The sequence below is a fragment of the Thamnophis sirtalis genome, unplaced genomic scaffold (assembly GCF_051295495.1).
Source record: "Thamnophis sirtalis isolate CommonGarterSnake01/CBP01778 unplaced genomic scaffold, rThaSir2_p1.2 scaffold_3, whole genome shotgun sequence".
Lineage (NCBI taxonomy): Eukaryota > Metazoa > Chordata > Lepidosauria > Squamata > Natricidae > Thamnophis > Thamnophis sirtalis.
The window spans coordinates 137,856,299-137,882,093 of NW_028261383.1; the positions used below are offsets into that span (position 1 = coordinate 137,856,299).

General features: G+C 39.0%; 1 protein-coding gene across 1 annotated transcript; it reads right to left on the minus strand.

The window, feature by feature from the left end:
* Nucleotides 1-13,832: 13,832 nt before the first annotated feature.
* On the minus strand, nt 13,833-24,726 carry KCNJ2 (potassium inwardly rectifying channel subfamily J member 2). The gene is made up of 2 exons (XM_014065586.2): nt 24,614-24,726; nt 13,833-19,170 (listed from the first exon to the last, which is right to left on the minus strand). Exon 2 carries the CDS (start codon nt 18,966-18,968, stop codon nt 17,691-17,693), a length of 1,278 nt encoding a protein of 425 aa, XP_013921061.1. The 5' UTR covers nt 18,969-19,170; nt 24,614-24,726; the 3' UTR covers nt 13,833-17,690.
* Between the last annotated feature and the right edge of the window lie 1,069 nt (nt 24,727-25,795).

A 25,795-nucleotide genomic window follows, 5' to 3' on the forward strand; every position in this document is an offset into this window, starting at 1 on the left:
TTCCTGACAGAGGACTGTAATGGCATGCTGCTATCTGCCATTGCCCCAGCGAATGACCGCTAGAAACAAAATGGCGGCCACACCAAATTTGCCCTCAAAATGGCCACCAGTGTTTCTTGTCAGCTCCTGTGAGGCCTCCTGGGCCGAAAAAGGCCACACGTGCCTCTTTTCAGCTGCTGGGAAGGTCCTCCATTCTGAGAAAAGCTCTGAAAGGGCCGCGTGCTGCTCAGCACTTAGCAAGCCTCCGTTCCTGTTGCCTCAGGGGCTCCATCAATTAGTCTGAGTGGGGGGTGTCTGGGGTGCTACCAGACGGCTCCCTTGCAGCCTCACAGCTTGTGCTCAGTCAGCATTCAGAATCAGGTGAGGGGGGTTAACTCCAGGGACCGCAGCGCATAAGGTGTAATTTGGGCTGGAAATTGTCAGTGCGTGCCCCTCCCCCAAGACCTGTGGCTCGAGGCTGAATGGTTATGCCTCAGCGAGCCTCCCTCAGAGAGCCTCAAAGTCCCAGAAGGTAGACCCTTTGGCTTTGAGATACCAGCCCACTTCTCTTCTTTCACAACTACTTACAGTCAGAATAATTTCAGATGAGACCACAAATTCCAATTACTGGAGAGATTGGATAACATGACTGTCCAGAGTGGACTGAGTCAAAAGCTGGGTGGAGTCACTCACAAGGGTGGGTTATATAGCTTGTTAATTAATTAGTAAACAGACTCAGTCCAATCGGAGAAAGGACAGTGTTAACCCATTTCTGTATGCTATCTCCACCTCTATTGAGAAACAGAGATAGAAAAGGAATCAAACTGATAATTTCCTTGCATGTTTCTTGTTTTTCCTTCTTGTCAGGTTCCCAGGAAACTAAATATAAGACACATATTTTTTTCCCAGCAATTAAATATAGCCCTACTTCTATTTGTATTAATAAAATCAGAAAAAAAGATGATTTCCAAGTATCTTTTAAATGCTTCGGTTTATATATCCAAATATATTGCTGCATAATGTTTTCAATATTCAGTACTGAAGCTAGAGACATTCCAAATTCTTCAAGACAGAGATTAATTGCCATTGTGGATGATTGAAATTTCTTTCTATTTCACTTAGCATAATAAGAAGGCAAAAAACCCCAAACTGAATTCAGTAGACTTGGGTCAATGATAGGTATTGCCAGTTCAGATGGCAGACATCAGGGATTAGAAACTTGCAATGGGAAAGTTCAGAATCTAGACATGAAAAGGGAATACCATCATACAGTACCTCTTCTGAGGATGAAAAATGCTTTTAATCCATTCAGCATCACGCTGCATTGCAAACAATTGTTTATGATCCAGCAGCTGAAGATGATTTTCTCTCTTTTTATCAAACTCTTCCCTAAATAATGAATAAGAACTCTATCCATTTTCCAGGATCAGATTTGACAGATCATGAAGATTCAGCATAACAATGACAAAACAACAGGTAGCATTTAAAATGTGGAAAGATTCAGTCAAAGTTGAGGGCTAGGAAGCTTTGGAGTTTTGAATGAAAAAGTAAACCACTTGCTTATATATTATTGGAAGCAAAAATGCTTTCATTTTCCTAAAATAATGGTCAAGAGAACAAAATCAGGAGACCAGGAAACTTTTTTTGTCCTACCAGGTGATAGGAATACATGTTTTAAAAAAGAAAAGAAAAGAAAAAAGAAAAGAACCCTGAGCTACTTCTTTCAGAAATTATTTATTCAATAATGAAATTATTGAAAGCTACTGCTTTCAATAATGTAATCATTTTGTTACCAGCATGTTTATAAATCAGAATCTCTGCTGCATCAACTGATAATGATCTAGATATGCACAAATGGGAATCTATATTGTATCATGTTTAATTCACTTAGCTCAATACTTGTATCAAGTACTTGTGTCAAGAGCCCCGACTCACTTTGCTGAATGCTGCCACAATGACTAGTTAGAAAATGAGTGTGATTGCATTAATTACATTCCTAGTTGATTCAAATGCAAGAGATCTTCTCCTAAGACTGCACACTTCTATTTGTTTTCATCTTAATATTTGGCAATATTTTTGGGACATTTTGGCCCTTTCCTCCAATTTACACATATATTTGGAAATAACAAAGGCCTATAGTATAAGCAAATGAAACCGGTTTGAACCGAGATGAGTATGTGCGGTAATATAGATGAATAATAAAAATAAATAAACCCTACACCTATTAGATCAACAACACCGAGTCAAAAATGATGGAGAGAATTCAAATATACATACAAGCAATTGTATTAAAATAGTTGCAACGGTTGCATTTGATGCCAAGTCAAACTCTGAGAGCTCACTTAGTATTTGTTCAGCCCCAGAAGTGCACTGATCTTAACGGAAGGAAGCGCCAGAAGGGATACTGTGCTGTGGTTTATCTGTCAAGAGGCGAACATGAGCAATGGGTTTCCACCACAGCTTGAGAAAGATCTATTTCAATGGAGGAAATTCATGCCAAAGAGAAGAAATAGCAAAAACATAGAGCATCCTTCTTATCTCTGGCCGCAGTGGCACAACATACAGAAGGTTCATCAAAATACACTGAAAGTCTTTTTTTTAAAAAAAAATGAGAATGTGTAGGAAGTAGGATGGGCAGAGCATCATGAACAAGTATCTATTTTTCACATGAAAATCCCTGAGCTCCCTTCCTAGAACTTCTCAGATTCAGTGCTGGCAATTGAAAAAGACTCTTCACTGAAATCCTGGAAAGCCAAAACTTTCAAGTCAGTGCAAACAATGCTGACAAATCCTCTGCCTTTATGTAACACAACTTCTTACATTACAAAACACTAAGCCTGGACATTATGCCATTAATAGTGGGTTCAGAATATATGCTTCTCCAGATGTTGCCAAACTACAGTTCTAAGATGCTTCAGTTAGCTTGGCCAATGATGAAGGATGCTGCATTTAGTAACATCAGAAGAGCTTCACATAGCATATTCTTGCTCTATTGATAATGCAATTTGGAAATGAAAAATGCAAAACAAAGTATTTGGCAATTTCATAGTGCTATGTTTTCCTCTAATACTGATTATAGTATTGAAGCTTATAGGCAGCACATGCTGCAAACAGAGGCATTAGGATAGCAGAACCCATCCTAAGATTATATCCTTCATTTTCTCTCAGCCAAGAAATACAGCCGAGAAGACAGATGGCACAGAATGCAATTGTTCAAGAGCTAGATAAGGAATATTTATCAGAAATCTCAAAAGTAAAGACTACATTTTCTAGAACTATCATATAAAACACTGAAGGCAATATCTTGGCTTACTTACAACAGTTCATTTAGTGACAATTCCAAATTACAATGACACTGGAAAAAGTTATTTATCACCATTTTTCACGCTTATGACCGCTGCAGCATCCCTCATGGATATATGATCAAAATTCAGACATCTTGGCATCTGACTTAATAACAGTTGCAATGTCCCACTGTCCCAGGGTCATGTGATCCCCTTTTGTGACTTTCTGCTCACAGTGGGGAAGCTGGATCCACTTACTAACCATGTTACCAACTTAACAACTGCAGTGATTTACGTAAGAACTGTGGCATGAAAGGTCATAAAATGGAGCAAAATTCACTTAACAAACGTCTCACTTAGCCACGGAAATTTTGCGCTCAATTGTGATCCTAAGTTGAGGGCTACCTGTAGAAATTCAAGAAAATCTTGTATTCCAGAGAAGGACAAATTTTTAACTTTGTGAACATCAGCAGTCAAAACGATCTCAAAGCCTATCTTGCAAGGAACAAAATTTTGCATTATTGTGAATAAAACCCAAGTCAATCAAGAAACAAATTGTGCGACATTCACCTCTTTTCACAGATAAGTATAGAAAGGCGAAGGAAGAAATCAGTATCATGCTTGTTCTGATTTCAGTGTCTATAAATTCAAGTAAAATACATGAAAGAAGCATTTGCGTAACCAGATTGTACATAGTAAGCTTTTTTTCAAGTGATGTAGATTGATGAAAAACAGAATCCTCAATCACTTGCATGCTATGAGTGCACACCACTGTATGAGTATAGTTTGCATTTCAGAGGTTTGGCTGATAACACAGAATTTTTCAGGGTGAGAGCAATCCCATTTCTCCATATGTTCACTGAACAGCATATGAAAAATGGTAGGGAAATTAAAATGGAGCCAGGCTCCCTTGATATCATCACTAGAGTTGTATTAACAGTGGCTTTTACACCTGTTTTTTCTTTGAAAAGTCTAAGGCAGTGATGGCGAACCTATGGCATGCGTGCCACAGGTGGCACACTGAGCCATTTGTCAGGGCACGCGAGACACTGCCCTGTCAGCTGGCCAGCACGCATGTGTGTGCTGGCCAGCTGAGTTCACCCTTTTGTAAAGCCATTTTTCACCCTCCCCAGGCTCCAGAGGCTTTATATGAGCCTGGGAAGGGTGAAAAGAGCCTCCCCCCCACCCGGAGGCCCTCTGGAGGCTTCATGAGCTTCCCTGAAGCCTCCGGAGCGCAAAAAAATGGCCCTACAGGCAAACCGGAAGTTCGGGAACAAACTCGGAGGGTCGTTTTGACTGCTCCGGAGGTTTCAGTGAAGCCTCCTGAAGGTCCCTGAACCCTTCAGAGCACTTAAAATGACCCTCCAAGCAAACCGGAAGTTCGGGAATGAACTTGGATGGTCATTTTGACTGCTACGGAGGCTTCAGGGAAGTCTCCTGAAGGTCCCTGAAGCCTCCGGAGGGCTTCCGGGGGGCAGGGGAGGCTGCTATAAAGCCTCTGGAGCCTGGGGAGGACGAAAAAAAATGTAAAAAATGGGAGGACCACCTGTAGTGCACGCATGCACACTGGGGGGTGTCACGCATTGCATTATGGGTGCAGCACATCCGCACATGACCTCCCCCCACTTATGGTACACGAGCCAAAAAAGGTTCGCCATCGCTGGTCTAAGGCATAGTTCTGCATGATTCATCATCTTTTCTAAGCCAGCACATGCTTCTTTTATATTGTGGACTATTTCAGCAACATCAGAAGGAATCAAAATAATGAAGAAAAAAGTAAAACAGAATTCTCAACTTCTTGGGTTGTAAATTACACACACACACACACACACACACACACACACACACACACACACCATAATCTCATAGAGCTGAAAGGGACCTTGAAGGCTTTCTAATCCAACCCCCTGTTCAAGGCAACAGTCGTTATGCTTTCCTGGACAAATGGCTGCCTAATCTTTTCTTGATAACTTTCAGTGATGGAGCAAGCTGTTCCATTGCTTAATAGTTTTTACTGTCAGGAAATTCTTTCTTATTTTCAGGTTGAATCTCCCTCTGATGAGTTCTATCCATTGCTTATTGTCCAACTCTTAGGTGCTATGGAGAATAAATTGATGCCTTCTTCCCTGTAGCAGCCCTTCAAGAACTGGAAGACTGTTATCTTGTCTCCCCTCGGTCTTCTTTTCATTAAGCTAAATATACTACCATAGTTACTTTAGCTATTCTTCATAGATTTAGCCTCCAGACCCATTGTCATCTTTGTTGTTCTTCTCTGCACTCTTTTTAGGGCCTCAGCATCTTTTTATGTATTGTGATGATCAGAACTAAATACAGTATTCCAAATGAAGCCTAACCAATATGGTATAGAGAGCAGTATTATACTATTACCTCTGATGATCTTGTTGCCACCCTTCTGTTGGTACATCCTAGGACTATCTTGGCCTTTTTGGCAGCTGTAGCACACTTCTGACTCCATACTTAAACAATGGTCCACCAGGACACCTAGATCCCTCTTAGGTACTACTGTTGAGCCAGGTACTACCTATCCAGTACCTGTGCATCTATTTCTTTTCTTGTCTAAGTAAAGGATTTAACTTTTCTTGCCAGTGAACTGAATTTTATTGGATAGGGCCCAATGTTCAAATCTGTCAGGGTTCTTCAGAATCTTGAATTAGATCTGAAGTATTAGCAATTCCTCCCAGCTGTGTGTCATCTACAAATTTGATGAGTGCTTCTTCAATCCCCTCATCTAGGTCATTTATGAAGATGTTGAAGAGCATTAGGCCCAAGAGAGAACCTTGAGGCACTCCACTGCATGTAGCTATAGTTCCATTGAGGACCACACACTCAGCCAATTACAGATCCATCTGGTAGTGGTACTGTCTATCTTGCGTTCTATCTTACCAAGAAATAGGCTGTGGTCTACTTTATCAAATGACTTACTGAAATCTAAATATATTTTCATTTCCTTGGTCCACTAATTTAGTCATTTTATCAAAGAAGGCAATACGATTTATTTGGCATGATCTATTCTTAACAAATCCATGCTGGCTTATATTAAACACCTTGTTCCTTTCCAGCAGCTAGAAAGAAATAAAATATTTAAACAAAACACCTTGTTTTGATTAAGCAAAAAATCCACTGCTTGAATACCTTTTTCAAGATTTTCCCTGGTATTGATGTCAAGTAGATTGGTCTGTTTGGATCCACTTTCCCCCACTTTGATTGGATTGATTGGAATCACATCAGCTCTTTTCTAATCCTCTAGCACTCTCCTTGTGCTCCAGGAACTCTCAAAGATTTCATTCAGTAGTTCGGAGATTGCATCTGCCAGCTCCTTCAATATCCTGGGATGTAAGCCATCTGGTCCAGGAGACCTGAACTTGTTCAAAATGATTAAGTTACCCAATTTCTTACTTATTTTGACCTGTATTCCTCTTCATTTTCCCCACAGCTTTTAACATGTTAGACTATTTTTTCCTTGTATTTATGCAAAAATAAATTAAGCAGTTCCACTTCTCTCTGCTGCCCATCACCATCTTTCCATTTTTCCTCATTAGTGAACCAATCATTCATTGACTTTCTCTTGCTCCTTACATATCAAAAGATTTTTTTTGTTGTTATTTTGGTATTTGTTGCAAATCTTAGCTCATTCTGAGCCTTACCCTTCCTGACTCAAGTAGCCTTGCAGATTTGGGCTATTTGCTGGTATTCGGTTCTAGTTATAAGCCCATATTTCCATTTTTATACTTGTCCTTTTTGTCCCTCAGCTTGTGATCTACACACACACACACTCCTTATCTTTTTGATTTAGAAAACTCTGGAGGTTGATCATTAAGGATGAAAAATGAGATTATTTACAGCACAGCTACAATTTTATTCCTAAAACAAGGCATACTCTACTGTTTCCACACAGTGGAGTAACACAGGAGTTTGGCTGATATGAAAGATTGTGTATTGAAGGGTTTTCTCCTTATGTCAGGATAAGATCATGATCTTGATTATCTTGATTATTGAAATCAAGTGGCAGCTCGATTCTGATTCAAGAAAGTGATGTATGTTGTACTGTCAATGGATTAAAAACAGATGCAAAAGGTTAATATAAAAGTACTGTAAAAATCAATTACATCCTAAATCAATATATTTTTGCAGAATTATGAGCTTATGGGAAGGAAGTGTGAATGCTTCCAAGAAATTATTTTTGCTTTCCAGGAAATTATTTTTGCTTCCAGAAAATAGAGAACATTACTTTTGTCCAATGACATGCAGTTATAAACACAGGTAATGCTACTTTCACATGCAGGTTGCCAAAGATGTGTATAATGGGATTGAATGAGGATAAGTTTAAATGAAAGAATAATAAGCACAGGGCAGAAGTTGCTAAGTCTTTCTAACTGCTTGCTATTTTCAACTGGAGGTCTGATTCACAGCCATCTGAACATACAGTATCTGGAAATGGAGATGCAACATGAGGAAGGAACTCAAGAGAAGAAAAACTAAAGGAGTAAGACTGTTGAAATTGACATAACCTGCTTTTATAGATGATTGATAGTTAATCATATTTGAAGACCTGGTTCTAGCACATCATGCAAAACTCTGGTTTTGTAGACCCTGATCCCATTGTATCCAGTTCTGCTCTTATGAACTAATGTCTAGAATATAATTTAACAGAGTTTCATCAGAGTTTTGTACATTATTTTATCCCTTCTGTCCCATCAATCTGTTTCAATCAATCTGTTCTGTCTCTAATTTCTGACTTTTCATTAGAGATTCTTAGATTTCAGGGCTAGGTGGCAATGAGATGGTTTGGTCAAATCCTGATTTCACCATCTACTAGTAGTGGGAACTCACAGGAACTGGTGACAAGAAAAGATCAGATACACATCTTTAAGGCCTGTTACAGATATGATTATTTGATAAGCATACTGTTAGCACACACAATTATAATAATTTCTCTGAAACTCAAGCATATCCACTATCTCCTGCTCCTGCTTCCCTTTTTTTATACCTTCCTCTGAATATCTATCTGAATGCAAGCCATCTTACTTTGTCCAAATGAAGGGACTCCATGAATTTTAGAAGGAATAGAGCTGTGACGCTAGCAAGTCTGTGATGTTTTAGGAACTCTTGGAATTTAAATGTTAACTCTTCTACAATGGCAAAACTTAGAAGGCCATTGCTTTATTTTGGTATAATCTCATTCTTCTGCCAATTAATGGATATTCGACTATCTGAATTCAATACTATTGCAATTAAGATTATTAGTTCAAGCAAATTTCCCTTTGATCATCTCTACATGCAAGGTCACTTGCAAAGAAGCTCATTATGAGGGTAAAAATTAGAAAGAGAGCAGACTGATTAATTTATTGAGCTTCATTAATGCTGATGCAATACCATTGTAAAGAGCGCTGAAGTGCAATAGTCAATGCACTAGTTTAAAAAGCCAAAAATATAAACACAGTAACCACAAGTTTATTCAGCTTACTTCTTCATTATATTATGTTTGTGCTTTATTATGATTATTATTATGATTTTTGTTGGCACTGCCCACATGTTGACTTCAATGATAATTTAAGTCTTTTGCAATTCACAAGTTATATCCAGGAGCTCTACAAAAGAAAAGATAAACTAAAATTCACACATGCCTTTTAAATAGTTAGGCAGAATGATTTATTGCTTAAAATTCTAAAAATTCAAAACCTTACATATAATAAAGCAAGACTGATTTATATATATATATATATATATATATATATATATATATATATATATATATATATATATATATATATATATATATATATATATATATATATACACACACACACACACACACACACACACACACACACACACACACACATTATTTTAATATTCTTTTAACTATATTAGATGTAGATTGCAAATGGTTATCATATAAAATTATTTAAATGCTGCCAATGAATAAGGAAATAAATATTTATTTTCAAAAGCAGCTGTATTTCTGTCTGATCAAGTATTTTGGAATGAGATCATCTAGAGTTCTGGAACAGCCCTACTTCTAAATTATAAATAATCCTCATAAATATACTTCCAAGAAATATTAAAATGAGAATCCTAAGAATGATTTAAGAATTATTATATTATTATTATATTAACACCAAGAACTGTGTTAACCAAAGTCTGCCAAATTACCACTGGAAAAAACAAATTATAGATTATTATGCTACTGATTAAACATAACAAGTTACAGTATTAATTCAGTATAAAATGGTAAATTTTGTGCACACTTTTAAAAAACAGCTATTTAATACTGAACAGAGACAGATAATAGGTGAATTAGTTTGATATAGTGAACCTAGGTTAAAAAGTGAAGGTTTAAGGAAATTTATAAAATATAAGCTTTTTTTTTAAAAAAAAGAGTAAATACATTTGGTGAGTAAGATTGCATAGATTAAACAAATTGAGACTATGTGGCCCAACATCATGCTTCTTTTACACCTCTATACAAGACATGACTTCCCATCTTGCACTTGTAGATTCTTGATGGCCATTCATTATTTGTGCCTACCCAAATCCTAGAATTTCCAAGGCACTTCACTTTACAACAAAGGATTAAGGCTGAGGTGAACTTTTAAGTGTAAAAGCACTATCTCATCCAGCATATTACAGGAGATTCATCTGATTTTAGCATAGATGAAAAGAAGAATCAGAAAAAGAGTAGACGAATGAGTCCGAAGGAATGTTTCTGTGGACCCACATTAGCAGAGGTCCAATGACAATTAAAATAACTTCTGGATTCTTCTTTCCTTTCCTCCCCCCCGCCTTCCCCTCCAAAAGACAAAAAAGGTATGGAATCTTGAAAGACAAGTTGGGGGGCATACGGAACAAAATGCTTTTCAGTGATATTTCTTATTTTCCTTTAAGCGTTGCTCATTGAAAATGAAGGTGCCAGCATATTCTTTGGAGGGCAGATTTTAATCTTCCCTCTAATTGCAAACTGTCCAGACTGCTCTCCAAGATTGGGTTGCTGCCGGCATTGCTGTCAGTTTGGTGCCTCAAAAATTTTGCAACTGCATTTGCAAATAAAAAAGTCTCTGCATGCGCAAAACCTTTAAAAGATGGGTAAAAAATCCACTGAAAATTGTTCTGTGCATGCGCAGAACTGAAAAACAAGATGGCACCCATGTACTACCAGCCTAATTTTACCACCTAAATTACATGATCAGGAGGTTTCTAGGTTCTAGCCAAATATTGTACCATATCTGCGACAATTAGAAGCCTTTGGACCTTCTTGTTCCAGAAGTGTGTTTAGTTCAGGCATGAATAGATTTCTATTGGATAGTTGTATGCTGGTCTTGTTGCATTCGGGTCTTTTCCTATGTAAGATTGAGATTGTCTTGGCAACGTTTTGGCGAGGTCCCACTTGCCATATTCAGGCTGATGTTTTTGGCTTGGTGCTTGTGCGAGTAAGGCGTGGTCGGAACTGTCGTCTGTCTATAAATCTTGGTGGGGGTGTGTGTGGAGTGTTGGCTTTGTTGCTGTAAGTGGGTTGATTGGCTATGTAGTTGCATCCTGATTGGTAGATGGAGTTGATGTTTGTAGATTGGTTGGCTGTTTTGTATTATCCTGTGTGGCTGAGGTGCTGGCTGCATGTTTGTGCACGCATCGCAGAACACAAGAACGCAGTAAGGAAAAAAAGAAAAAACTTCCTCCCTTTTCCAGCACCTTAAAGCAACAGGACATGAAATTGATTTTGAAGGAACCAAATTAATCTCCAAAACAGAACACTTCAACAAGAGAATAATTATGGAAGCCATCGAAATAGAGAAACATCCCCACAACATAAATAAACATGATGATACCTCCTGCCTACCAGACATCTGGAAACCAGCCCTAGTCAACAAACGAACCCCATCCACTACCCAGGTCATTACAACACAAAAGAACAACAGACACAAAGCCGAAAACAGCAGCCTGAAGATGGCGAGTGGGATCTCGCCGAAATGTTGCCAAGACAATCTCAATCTTACACGGGAAAAGACCCGAATACAACAAGACCAGAACAACAAGACCAGAATACCTACACTCGTGAAAATCTATGAAAGTCTTTCAGAGATATTAGGTCACAATTTTCAGAAATACCAGGCAAACAAAGGCAGACATTTCAAATCTCAAAAATATCAACCTGTAAAAACATGTAGCCATCATACTATCACCCAGAAACTGAAGGTTATATTATTTTATAGGTTTCAAACTCCAGATTAGTTTATGATGAATATGTACACAGGGCAGTTCACAGCCAGTTACAGCATAATTTGCAAAAAAAAAAAAAAAAAAAAGGTCAAATGTCATCTTCAGCCCCTATAAGATTCTATCATTACTTAATTCTACACTTTGCTTAGGATAAGAAGTATAACATGTCAGCTATTTCTAAAAGCATAGCTCACTATTTGTCAAAAATCAAATAATAGAAACAAAAGGCAACATTTATATCTCAAGCTGTAATTTGTAATTTGCAAAATGGCAAGGAGATGCTATTTTCCACGTTTGTTGCTTTGGAATTTAGCAAATTGCCTTAAACTGTTATGCTGAATATCCTTGCTGATTAAAGAAGTAATTGAAGAACTGGAAAGTATGCTAAGGACTCTGTGACCTTCCTCTGGAAACCTTCCTTACCATTAGTGAAGCTCTTGCAAGTCAAGGAAGAGATGATATGTTGAACACCAGGCATTAAAACTTGTCTGATTGAAGCATCATGGAAATAGTGAGCACATACAGTTTTATCTTCTTCTTTTTTAAGCTAGTAAGATGGTGGCACTGATAACAGCAGTACTGTCAGGGTGGGATACTCACATTCGGCATAGCTGGATTGAAAGTTTTCTTAATTTTCCTGGCGAGTATCTTTGCTTTAAATCCTGGACAAATATTGGGTTTTTTTCCCCTTTGGATCACATTGCACATATAATTCAGTCACTTACTTATTTCATGCATTTATCATGAAATAGTCTCTCAGCAGTTTATGTGCAAGACCCAAACTAAAAAAAAACTCAGGGTAAAATTTAGTATCAGAGACAATCAAACAAAATTATTCCCCCATCTAAATTCAATTAATCAATAACAAATAAAACATCAAATAAAAATTACAGTGTTTGGTGTAGTAATTAAAGGGCTGGCCTAGAAACCAGAAGACAGTGAGGTCTATTCCCACCTTAGGCATGAAAGTCATCTGACATTGGGCCAGTCACTCTCTTATCCCAACCCACCTTGCAAGATTGTTGTGGGGGAAAAGAAGAGAAGGAGTATTATGAATGTTACTTATAAAGTAATAAGGGCAAGATAAAAATCTAATAAATAATTGCTTCTAAGTTTTAACTTATGCTGGAATCAAGGGGGGGGGGGATAGATTGAATTTCTAAGAACACCAGCTTAAACATCCCAGCCATATACATATTAATTTATATTAATATTTATTAATAAATAAATTCCTCAGCCAGCAAAGCTGGCTGAGGAACTCTAGGAGTTGAAGTCCACAAGTCTTAAAGTTGCCAAGGTTGGAGACCACTGTTCTAGAGAGTCCAGAGGCCAGAGAACAGCAACACATTCTTGTTTGTCACCAAAAAGTATGGTGGTCTCTTGTGACACGCGTATCATAGGATTGCCATCCCCATCCTAGAGGAAAAGGCAGGATATAAATCTAATAACTGGCACTGGTTGCCCTATAGATTCCAGGAGCTTTGTTGGAAGAAACTGCAATAGATTATATTCCCCCCTTTCCTCCCAGGGGTGGGGGCAGGGTAACAGCATCTAGGATGGGAAGAATGATCTTTTAAAAAATCATCCTCTAGAAACTGCAGCAATTTCTCCTGAGCATGTCCATAAGACGTTCTCCAAATGCCAAGTGTATTTGGCTCCCAAAGGTTAGGGCCTCGACTTTAGGCTGTCACTATTTGCCTTCAATTCAGCTGTGCTATCACCGGGCTGAAACATAATGCATCATAAACAGCAGCCTTCCTAATGCTGTATTAGTAAGTCCAACCTTCTTTCTTCTTCCATCTCAGGCAAAACTGAGACTTCAGCTGTCCAGAATAAATTGAAGAAAAGACACAAAATGTTTACCAATGAAGCTATATGAAGGATTTCCTTTCTGAAATGTTGCATGGCCTGAAAAAGGCAAGGGATAAGGAAACCACCAGAAAGGCTTGCATTTTTGTAAAATCTATGATAAGTAATGAAGAATAAGGATTGTTTTGTCTACAAATACAAGAAACTGCAATTGTAGGGGACTCTACACTAGTAAAAAAGCTGCTAAGGAAATACAATCCTGGCGCATCTTCTTGAAATGTTGTAGAGTTGAGGATCGAGAAGCAAACGGCATTAACCTCCTGAATGTATTTTATTTTTCAGCTATTATAAAGAGCCAATTATTGCTATTTCCACAGGACACGAATGCCCAGCAAACTCAAGAAGCAAAGTCAGCTATGCCCAAAAGAAGTGTAGTTGTATAAGTGACTGTGCCATTAACTTCGGTAATCATTTGTGGGGTTGGTTATATTTATATATATATAAAAAAAACAGTAACATAAAAAGTGCAAGAATATTCATTTCTTTATTTAGAAATAATAAAATAAGACATAATATATATATAAAATCTGTACAGTCCATGAATTGTGCAGTACATTAGGAAGACTTTGATACAAAAGGCTGCAAGTAAGGAAATCATAAGGGAGAAGGATTGTCAAATGCCTATAGTTTTGTTCACCTTACAAACAGCTGCTGGACAGAAATCCTTTTATGAGAAGAAAGAAAAAGGAGTTCTCTCAGGTTGCCCGTGGGATGGCAACTACGCAGCCCTCTGCTACTTGAAAACAGTTAACAGCAGCCAACATTTTTTTTCCAAAAGACATTACAGTACTTCTCAGTTTTACCTTGTTAACCACCCCCCCAACACACACATACAAAATGGACATAAGAGGACAAAAATAACCACTTCAGAACCCTTTGTCTTGGCCAAAAGCATGCACAAGAGATGGAAGAGTAACTGTGGTTTTAACTATGTCTTAGCCCCCAACCAAAATAGTGGGCTTAGTGATTTTTAAAAAAACATTTAATTTTGCACACCGGACTACAGATGAGTACGGTAGCAGTAGCAATTCATAGTCTCTCTCTCTCTCTCTTGAGCATGCCTTGTGTAAAACAGATCCGTATATGAAGGGCCCCCATTCAAGTATTTTTGGCTTTCTTTTTTCAGGGAATAGGAAAATTACTGTTTGTCCCTGACCTCATGTTTGCAGCTTGGTGACTTGAGTGAGCAATTCACATTCCAGCAAAATCAGTAGGAAATTTCCCATCAGTATAAGTGGTCAATGATTGCATCACAGATCTATATTATCTCAACTCTTTGAACAAATGCCTTTTATGATTAGGCATAATTGCCCTTATTATGAAAATAACTCGTTTGTATATCTTTAGAAGGATCATGGGACCCAGACTACATCTCCTCGGGCATGCTTTTGTTTGTTTTATTTTAAAAATAATTATAGAGACGTTAGGGCCATTAGGTACCATGATGTAAGAACTTTCTCTGTAGCAATTCCCCTCCCACACACACAAAAACAGATACATATACAAGGAAAGACAAAGAGTTGTTGAAGAAAAAATTATAATCCAACAAAGAGTGCAAGTGATTATTCACTCTCATCAAATCTCCAGCAATCTGACATGGGAAAAAAAATGCCAATAGCAAGGGGGGAAAAACACAACAAAGTTAAACATCCATGCCTAAATAAATAACAAAAAACTCATTGCATTAGAAATCCCATAAGGCTTGCAAATATTTGCTAAAAACCATGCTAACCAGCAGCATCGTAGGTTCTAAATGATGCCAACTTGACCTTATCTCCTGTCATTTTTTTCTTTTTCCTTTTCTTAAAATGGACTTCTATTTACATTTGGCTTTAAATATGAAAAAATACTTGATAAACTTTATAAAAATGTACATTATTTGTTTTTAAAAATTTGAAAACATAAAACCCTGCATCTTGGAAATCTCAACTCTGTGCCAAAAAAATGAACATTTACGGTTTTTAGAAAAATCCCTTTCTGAGTGTGTTTTAAAAATGAATATATATTCAACACTTTGTCAACCCACCTTTTCACTTAATGCCTCAAGTTCTGCAAGTGGGAACTTTGTGCACTTTTGGAGTAGCTTCTGCCTTGCTTTGTTTAACATATTACTAAATACTCTTTGGTTTGCACTTTTATTTTCCTTTGCAAAAATATATATCACGATAGCAGCAGAAATCACCTTCAATTGCTTTTCATTTATTTTCCTGATTGGGCTCCAGTCAGGTTGCCATGCAGATTTAACTCTCCATAGAGCGTGGTTGTTTTCTTTAGAGTTTAGCCTCAGTCTATGGTATAGAAACAATATTTGGATAAAGAGGAAGAGAAAAAAACAAAAAAAAAACTGTCTACAGCTAAAAATTTCTCGAGTTTCAAATCCATCTAACTCTGCTTAAATTCCATCCTCTCTGAGAAAATGCTACGTCTCTAGACAGAGCAATCGGGACACCCAAATCTCGTTGGAGCTCTGTTTTAGTCAACAGTACTAGACCCAGAACAAGCTATTTTTAATGGCATACAGTGAGATTCAATACTGTAAAAGAATCTGGAGCGTGATTCCTTCATGACATCCTCCTTCTCGGCCTTTGGAGAGGACTCTAAGGGGGCAGCTAAATGGGTACACTTGATCTTAGAGGCACAGATAAGTGTTACAGCATTCTTGGCCAGTGACCCAAAAATACCATGAAAGTCATGGTTCAAAGGCTTTGGTAGAGCTACTGCACCCACTGATCACCCTAAGATGTATCACTCATTAAACCCACAAACAAGGGGAAATCTTTTACAGTATTGTTCACTTCAAACGAATGTTCCCTTGTGCAGAACATAACGGCAGTGTCATTTTCTGTTCTCCTATTCTGGTAAAGGGAAGTTATGCCAAAAAACACACAAAGCCACTGCATGGCGAACCTTACATCAGATTACCCCATGTCAGTTCCTTCTCTCCTGAGACTCTGCGGCAACTGTGCTCCCAGTACTTAAGATAACCTACATGGCTGAACAAACACTTTGCCAATTTCTAACAAATGTAACTTAGACAGAGCATAACCCTACCCTTGGTTACATGTAATGGTTCATTTCCCCTAAATGCCAGTCTGCTTCTATTATAGGCGATCCTAGACCTTACGTTGTAATGTATACATGGCTTAACCTTCAATTTTATGCCCATTTTCTGGTGTTTAACAAACAGGAAAGGACAGGTGTTTGCTTCCCTTGACTCAACTTTTTTTTTCCTTTAAAAAAACCCGGAAGCCTATTTATCTATTACCTATATCTAGATTTGTTACCTGTCGCAATTAAACAACTCTTGGTGGAATTGCCCTAGACCAGGGCAATGAAGCAAAAAAAAAAAAAAAAAAGACTGTCAATTGTACTCTAAACTTGAGTTTTGGAATAAGGTGCATTAAAAAAAATACACATGTGAACGACCTGAAGGAGAGGAAAAATAGTCTGAAAGCAGCCTGTTATATTTAAATAAAAAGTCCACTGTGCAAGAGTGTGCATCTTTTTTCTTTGGTATTCACTTTGGTAGTTTGGAAATCAAAACATATATTGGGTGAAATGAATCTCATGCCATTTCCAAGCACTATTTTAAAAAAATAGCTTGCTATAGGCTACTACATGACCTTGTGTTACATAAGAATTTTCCTGTAACTGGATAGTCAGTGAGAGAAATTGATTCTAGGTACTGAGCTACTGGCCTCAACAAATAGATTTCCCAGTTCGCCAGTCCCTTGATTGATGGACAGAGCTTTAAAATAAACAAATTCAAGACTGGGGAGGTCCCCTCTTTTTTCTTTGTTTCAAAGGATACATATACATATAAAAGGAAACAAGTATTAAACTGCGACAAAAATAATTACAGTTTGTGTTCAAGTAGTTAGCAGCAATTTTTAAAAGGGAAAAAAAAACACCACAAGGCAAACTCTTGCCTTTGTTATGCCATTAAAAATGTTCTTGTTCCCAAGGGAGAAGCATTTGGGGAGGAAAACAATGGATAACAAACAATAGAGCTCAACCAAAGCTTGCCTGCAAGTTCAAGTTTTGTAAAAAAATATATACATAATTTATTCTACAACATTATGTGCCTTTTAGCAATTAATAGACATAGTGCTTCAGGTTCCAAGTTCACGCCTTGCTGTACCTACTCTGAAGACAGCACTTGAAAACTAGCTCAGGTTTTGACTCATTAGGGGCTGCTTGCCCCATCTGTGTCCAACAGTACCATCAGCTGAAAACCTGTTTGCAGCCACTTCTCAATGCAGCATGCCCGTTATGGTGAGATACATTTTAAACATTGCAGAAAGTATTCTCCCCCACCCCTAGTCATATTTCAGACTCTCGCCTTAAAGGTCTTGGTTCTAGGGGCACCCCTGCTTGGCTAAGATGGTCCATCTCTGGATGAGTGTCTGTACTTGTGCTCTCAGGCACCCCATTGTCACTGTCTTCTTCCTCTTTGCCCGTAAGGGCAACTTCATTCTCATAGCAAAATGAGTTTGCATTCGAGAGGATATATTTTTTCTCAGCTAAGTCTCTGGCACTGCAAAGGGGCGTGTTCGGCACTTCGTATGTTTTGTGGAACCTGGAATAATCCACTTTGTAGTAGTGCTTTTCTTCAAACAGGACCGGCTCATAGCGATGGCCCCACAGGATTTCATTTGCTAGATATGAGCTACGGCACTGAGTAGTCATAGCTGTGGCTTCCACCATGCCTTCCAATATGACTACAATTTCAAAGTCTGCATTGTCCATATCTTGCTTGCTTAAGTCATATAAAGGGCTCTCTTCATCTATTTCGTGGACAATTGTAATGGGCGAGACCAAAAATATACGATCTATCCCGCTGTCAAACCCAACATTAATGTCTATTTGATCCAGAGGGATGTATTCTCCTTCGGTGGTGATTCGGGATTTGAGGAGCTGAGCTCTCACATGTGCCTCCACCAGGTGGCTTTTGCGCAGATTGCCAACCCTCCACATCAAGCACAGTTTCCCGTCTCTCATGGCTACCACAGCATTGTGACTGAATATGAGAGTTTCATTTCTCTTTTTGGGTTTCGCCATCTTAGCCATGACAGCGCCAATGATGAAGGCATCAATGATGCAGCCAACTATTGATTGGAAAACCACCATGAAGACTGCAATAGGGCACTCATCTGTGACACACCTGAAGCCATAGCCGATAGTGGTCTGCGTTTCAATGGAGAAGAGAAAGGCTGCGGTAAAGCTGCGCACCTCAGTCACACAAGGTTTGCCCTTTTCCTCTAGGTCCCCATGCAATAAGGCAATCAACCAAAATATACAACCAAAGAAGAGCCAGGAGAGGATGAAAGCCAGACAAAAGATAAGCAACATCCATCTCCAGCGGATGTCAACGCAGGTGGTAAAGATGTCTGCTAGGTATCGCTGACCTTTTTCACCCACGTTAATGAACTGGACGTTGCAATGGCCATCCTTCTTGACAAACCGGCTTCTGCATTGTTGCCTGGTGTGTACTTTGCTCTTCCCATTCCCAAAACCATTGGCCACTGCCATAGTTGCCAGCTTCATACCATCCTCTTCCGAGGAAACGATGCTGTAGCGGTTGGTTCGCACGCTGCCCATCGCTTCCGACGTGGACTCTGGTGCTTCTGCTTTAGAAAACAGTCTGAGTTTCTGCAGAACTCTTTGGAGAAACAGTTTTGAATGTTCTTGTGAACACACTCAGATGAAAAAAAATGAGGGAGAAGCTGGTGCCTCCGTCAAACTTGACTGTGCCAAGAAGAACCTTCTGATATTCACAACCCTAACCAGGAAGAGACATGACCTGTAATAAGAGGGAAAAAAGAATCAGCAAATGCTAGAAACATCTCTCTCTTTCTCTCTCCTACCACTCTATTTTTTATTCCTGGCATGCTCAATTTTGTTTAGTCAAGGAACACATAATTTATTCAATTGTAACTTAGCATAGCTGTAGAATCAAATAGAATCTCTCCTGAAAAGAAAATCAACATCAAATATCCTGAATATAGCATCTATGTCCTTGCAACATACACAGATCAAATGTTTATATTTTTTAAAAGTACCATAATGATATTACTCTAAAATTGTATATGTCTCAGAAAGTGTTAGAGATGCCATCTAATTCCTGTTTGCAAAACAAGACAGCAAGCCTTTTGAAACTATTCAGCAACGGGATTATTCTGATAGCATTTTGGCATTGGAGGTTCAGCTTGTCAGATCTGGCTTAAGACTGCTAGAAACCTTTCAAGTGATATCAAAGGGAATTCTTTTTTAAAGACCAAATATTACACTGCAACCCATATCCCTTGCCAAGTTTTCTGCTTTCACACAACGTTGAGATTTTGGAATAGAAAACCTCTTAAATTTCTTGTTTTAATCCATTTTCAACAGGTTTGATTTCTCTTTGAAAGTTTTTTTTCTTAAAAAGTATTAGAAAGCAACAACTGAATATTATTTTTATTATTTTTGTGACTGTGAAAGCAAAGTAGTTTCATGGTAGCTATTTTAATGGAATGAAATCTACAAAATGTATTGGAAATGCAGTAAATATTTAATGGAAACCTGAACAAGACCCAAGAATAACTTTAAGAAGGGAAGGTTATATCTTTTAATCACTTGCATTTTTAAGCCAATGGGTATAACTGAATAAGCATGTGTCCTTTGCTGTCCACGCAAAAATAGATAGATGGATGGATAGGCGGATGGGCAGATGATGGATGGATAGTTACAAAGGAAAAAAAAAACTTGGGATTAAGGAATTCAAAGCATTTTATGAGCAAGATAAAGAATAGCCCTGATTTTACCTTATTAGTGACATACAACAATTAAGAGCCCTGATTGGGATCCATGTTCTAATCTAAACCACAAAATACAACTGACCAATTAGCAGCTAATCTTCATCACATTACCTGCGTATTTAAAAACCTGCTTCTTCATTTAAGACTTCTTTTATAACATATGGCTTTAATTCTTCCCAAGCAATGCTGTTAATTAAAATATTCTTCAACCAAAATAGAATTCTACAAGACAAGTGTGTTCTTGAACCTGAAGAGCAAAAGAGCTATGGTTCTCTCTCCCCGCCCCCGCCCAATGTCTGACAAAACGTGATCAGCTAGCTGAACAGTACTCATACATACATGTATATACTGGTAGTCCTTAATTTATGACCAGTCGCTTAATGACCACCATTAAAAAGTAGTAAGAGTGGGTCTGGTCACAATCCATTTTAAAACTATGATTTATGACTGTGTTACAGTCGCAACTCAAGGACTGCCTGTATTTAATATATTATATTCAAAACTAAAGTATCATTGTTTTCAAGTTTGCTTAATAGTGGTTGGGTGTCCTTGCAACATCACATGTTGCAAACATAAAACCCATAATTTTAAGCACGGTTAATCATAAGAAAATGCCCTCTGGGCATATCAGGAGTCCCATGCAGGCTTAGTTAGAAGTAGACTATTTCCAGCATATGGGACTGTAGCTTTTTAAATACCAAAACCACAGCAACATTGAGAGCCGAGGTGGTGCAGTGGTTAGGGTGCAGTACTGCAGGCCACTTCAGCTGACTGTTATCTGCAGTTCAGCAGTTCTAATCTCACCGGCTCAAGGTTGACTCAGCCTTCCATCCTTCCGAGGTGGGTGAAATGAGGACCCAGACTGTGGGGGCGATATGCTGACTCTGTAAACCGCTTAGAGAGGACTGAAAGCCCTATGAAGCGGTATATAAGTCTAACTGCTATTGCTATTGCTATTCAGTTTTCTTCCTTAGTGAAATATATCCATATCACATTTTGCATAAAAATCCAAAGATTTTAAAAATGCAGTAGGTGACAATGCATTAGTAGTGCTGCATCGATTTATTGTTTTTATTCTTGATGGCAAACCTCTTATTCAGAGCCTCCTTTCTATAGTTATACAGACAGCACCTTCATAATGTGGTACCTTAAAAAGGAACAATATGAAATCCCACACAGAGACTTAAATGAAGAAGAAGAAAAAATCACTGGTTTAAGTGAAATATCAAAGCTTTTCCAATGTGGAATAAAGTGGTTAAAGTGTTGTACTACAACTGGGAAGAGCCAAGTTCAAATCTAAGTTCATTGTGAACATTTATTGGATGACCTTGAGTCAGTGACTTTCTCTCAGCCCAATCTATTCCAAAGAGTTGCTGTGGAGATGAAATGAAAGGAGATCTTCATGTAAGCTGCCTTGAGCTCCTGAGGAAAGGCAGGATATCAAATAAATTACACAGAGTAACAATTTGTGTGCCATAGTATCAGTTTATGCCATACGTTTTAGTAATCTAGAACCTTAACAAGAGAAGGGAATTTTTCTTAAATATTATGGCCATCTAATCATATTGTACGATTTGTATATTATTCAAACTTTTGTCTAATTTTCTGAATTCCACCTGCATATATTATGTACTTTAGAGAGATTTCTTTCTAAATAGCTGAATGAGGAACATATAAAGCAGAGGGATAAGCAGAATTCTATCCTGGTTTTTTATTAGTAACTTCCTGAAATTTGTCATCTGCAAGCTTTTTGCTGTGTTGTCTACTGGCAACTTCCAAAAACGCAGAGTTTTTCAAATGCACATCAGTTCTCAGTTTGTAAAATACAGAGAGAAAGGGAGAGAAATGAGACAGAAGAACCCTTGGATTTAAACAAATTGATTTGTGGGCATTTGTTCAAATTCAAATTATTATCAGCACTATATATTTGGAAGCAAAGCCTCCATGGAGGTCAGATAAACTCACCCTTCAAGAAAAAAAATCTGGACTATAACTCTCTAGAGTGCTCTGAGACCTCATCTAGAATTTTGGAAAATAAAGGGCTGGCACATCACACTCAGTTTATTACAGTCTTGGCTATTTTTCCATAAATTACATTCCTTTAAGCAGCAAGAAAAAGGGATGGGGTCAGAGGTTAACAATTGCATTCAATCTCCAGATAAGGATGAGAGCAGCATATTAGGAATTTGGCTTCTAATACCAATCCAGGCAGAATCGGCTCTGGAAATATTTAGAAGATACATTTTTTGCACATACGCCACATATATATAAAGCAAACTCCTTCAATGCCGTGAGTGGCAGTCCTCCTCCAAATGCACAAAATGAGTATACATTTTGGCAAAAAATGCTCTGCAAGGTGCTTTATAAGAAACTGTTTCTAGCAACAGAATGGCCATTTCTTAGCTGCAGAAACTTCCCTTCCTCTTCTATTACAGATACACAATCCATTCAGCAATGTAGCCTGTTATCCAAAATAGGGTATCAAGCATCATGCTTGACGGTGCATTTTCCTCCTATAGCTGCAAATATTTACCAAAACACTTGTCATCAGAAAGCTTGTGTGTCCCTCGAGCCCACCTGTCTCTCTTTTTTCCTGCCCACCAGCAGACATCCCACACTCCACCTGGAGAAAACACCAACTGAATTGTGAGTCTACATGCTACAGAACTGCCCCATAGAGCTGATTCTTTCGCATCCCAATTTTTTTTAAAAAAATGCCTGGGAGTAGCTTCATGGATCAGCTCAGTGACTTTTTTAAAGCCCTTCTACAGCTTTAGAAAAGGAAAGTGAGTCTTTTGTTTAACACTCCCCCCCCTCCATTCAGACTTTGGAAGTAGGTGTTGACCATTGGGAGAGAATCAAGAAAAAGGGGTACAAGCTGATAGGTTCTGCATCTAAATCAACTGCACCTACATAGCAACTTTGGAGCAAAAACATAGCACAGAGGGGCTGATGAGAGATTTTAGTCGCTAAAAGGACTGGGGAGGGAAGAGGAGGGAGAAATAGTTAATGAGCATATAGCAGTTATTTCCCAGTTGCCAGCATTCACCTCTACTGAGGCTGTTCAAGGCACATGTTGCTAAGTGAAGCTCACTGCTCCTTGCCCGTGCCTTTGAGTAAACAGAATGGCTCTGAACAGAGAGCTCACATCAATGCTCTTTTCTTCTAAGTCTGCCAGACTCCTTGCAGTCTCCCAATGCTCGCTGTGTCTTCATCCCATCTCCAGTCTGTTTCCCCCCTCCTCCTAATGACATAATCAAAGCATTTTTTTAAAAAAAAACAAAAGGGCCAGCAATGCTGGCAACACACCTAGCCAGCTTGTTTATATAAGATGAGGATGACGATGTAACTACAAATGACAGCGTCACTGATAAGCCACTTTTTGTAGATGGAAATATAGAAAAAGGACTGGATATTGTGTAGCATATTAAGCATGCAGCTTAACATATATCATGCCTAGAAGAGAGGCTCACCCAGCACAATCCGGAAAGCAGAAATACCCCAGTTGAGAAAAGCATGATAAGAGGAGGTCTGAATTGCTCACAGTAGTCCTTAAAGCTGCTTGGAGCTGATCCCAATTTAAAACGTTCCAAGAATAAACTATTTTCAGATGTCAAAATCTGTTAAATTAGGCTTTAAGCATAATGAAAATTATTTAATCTAAATGGGGAAAAAATTTCTAATGAATCAAGTTAATGCGATGCAATCTCTCCTAAGCTGTAAAACTCTCACTAGCTTTTTTTTTTTTTTTTGCTTCCAGTTCTTGGCACCTATAACAACATCCATCTCTCTCTCTCACCCTCTTTCTCTCACCCTCTTTTCTCTTCCTTTCTCAAAAAAAAAAGGAAAAATCCACTCAAGGCTTCTGTGCATGCTGAACAAGAATAGTCAACATGTGGTATTTTAGGTGATTGTGAAAGATACAGAGCACTAGGCAAACCTAAGGGCTTAGATGCTGTGACCTTTTCCTGAGTCACAGCATTATTTTTTTTGTAATCACGGGCCAAAAAAAAAAAAAAAAAAGGAAACAGCAAAAATAAGAAGAGAGCAACTAATAACTAGCAGCTTTCTTTGCTAACTTCTAGGCAGAGCAGCACTGCAAAGTGGGCTTCTTGCAGTGAAAAGCATAAATCGCCGCGATTATGAACGAGAAAAGTACCTGGAAACTACTTCGCCAACTATCCAAAGGAGAAGTGCAAAGCAGCCGCAAAATGGGGAGTTTAAGAAATAATAAATAAAAAAAAATCTCTCCGCTTCTATTCAATCCAGAAGACTGTTTTGTTTTTGTTTTTCACCTCCCCGACACTCAGAAATATTATTGTGGGGGTTGGAATTCTGCATCGAGTATCAACAGTCCCAAAGTATTTGCAAGTTCTATTTCTTCCTCCTTTAGAAAAAAAGACGATTAGATGTTCTCCGGGAGGAGAAAAAAAAGAATCTCTTCCTTACCTGCGGGTGAGTTTTAAGCTACCCAATGAATGACTATAATGAACAAGAGCGTAAGATCCAGACAAGCATGCCGAAGGTCCGCTGCTAACCGCTGCACCCCTTGCAAATGAAACCACTGAATAAGCTACCGCCTGAAGGACCCATGTGATTTTTAATACCGGCTCGTGTGTCTCCACCTCTTGAAACCAAACCAATGAGAATCGCGGGGCTGGCTTGCGGAGCCCGAGGCTGACTTGCAGCGGCTCCTCCGAGGGAGTCTTGCCGAGGGAAGCGTAGAGGGATGGAGCACGAGCGAGCATGGAGAGATGGGGTGGAGGGACGACGGTGGGAAAATGAGGGGGGGGGGAGTGAAAATTTAATTCCGGGAAGCTCTCCGCTCCCTTCAGTTGCGCCGAAGTCTTCGCGGGGACCCGCCGCAACCCTGCAGAACGCAAACGTATATTGAAAGAGGCAAGGTTTATCTAGGCGGTGCGCAAAAGGAGGAGGGGGGGAAACCGGGTACCTTGCACCCCCCCGGGAACAGGATCCGCCTTGTCCCCAATATTTCTGAGGCTGGAAGTCCTGCGATTGCTACACCTTGGGGACGGATTTTGCGAAGCAGATGGCGGGGAACGTGAGGAGAGGGGAAGGAAGGCTGGGCGGATACTGCTTAGCCGCGGAGATTTGGAAATGTGGCTCTGATGAGGCGGAGGACCAGCATCAAGATAAGAAATAGGGAATTAAAGTGGAGGTGGGCAGAGGTAGGGAAAAAAACCAAAACAAATCTAGGGTCGGTTTATTCAGACACCGGTCCTCCGTGGACGGAAGGGAGCTGCACGCAGCCAAACTGGACGGAGGGCTCGCCAATTATTCAACCAAAGAAGAATGGATGAGAGGAATTAACGAGGGGTTGCGATGAGGCAGACGCGGTGGGGGAAGAAGAGTTGTGCCGAGGTCCGGTCTTGAAAGACCTGCCGGGTATCCTGCAGGTTGACCCCTCAGGGAGTTTTGTGCCTAGACCCGTAAAAAGCTGCTTCTACAACAAGTTAACAAGTGCAGACTACCGTCGAGTAAATGCAACGTTGGGGAAAACAGAGCATCCTGTTGAAATTGAATTTGTTAAAAAAAAAAGGGGGGGGTTAGGACCGTATTAAGCATGGGGTGGTAAGATGAGGTGGTGAGCCGGAAGAAAGGAATGGATCC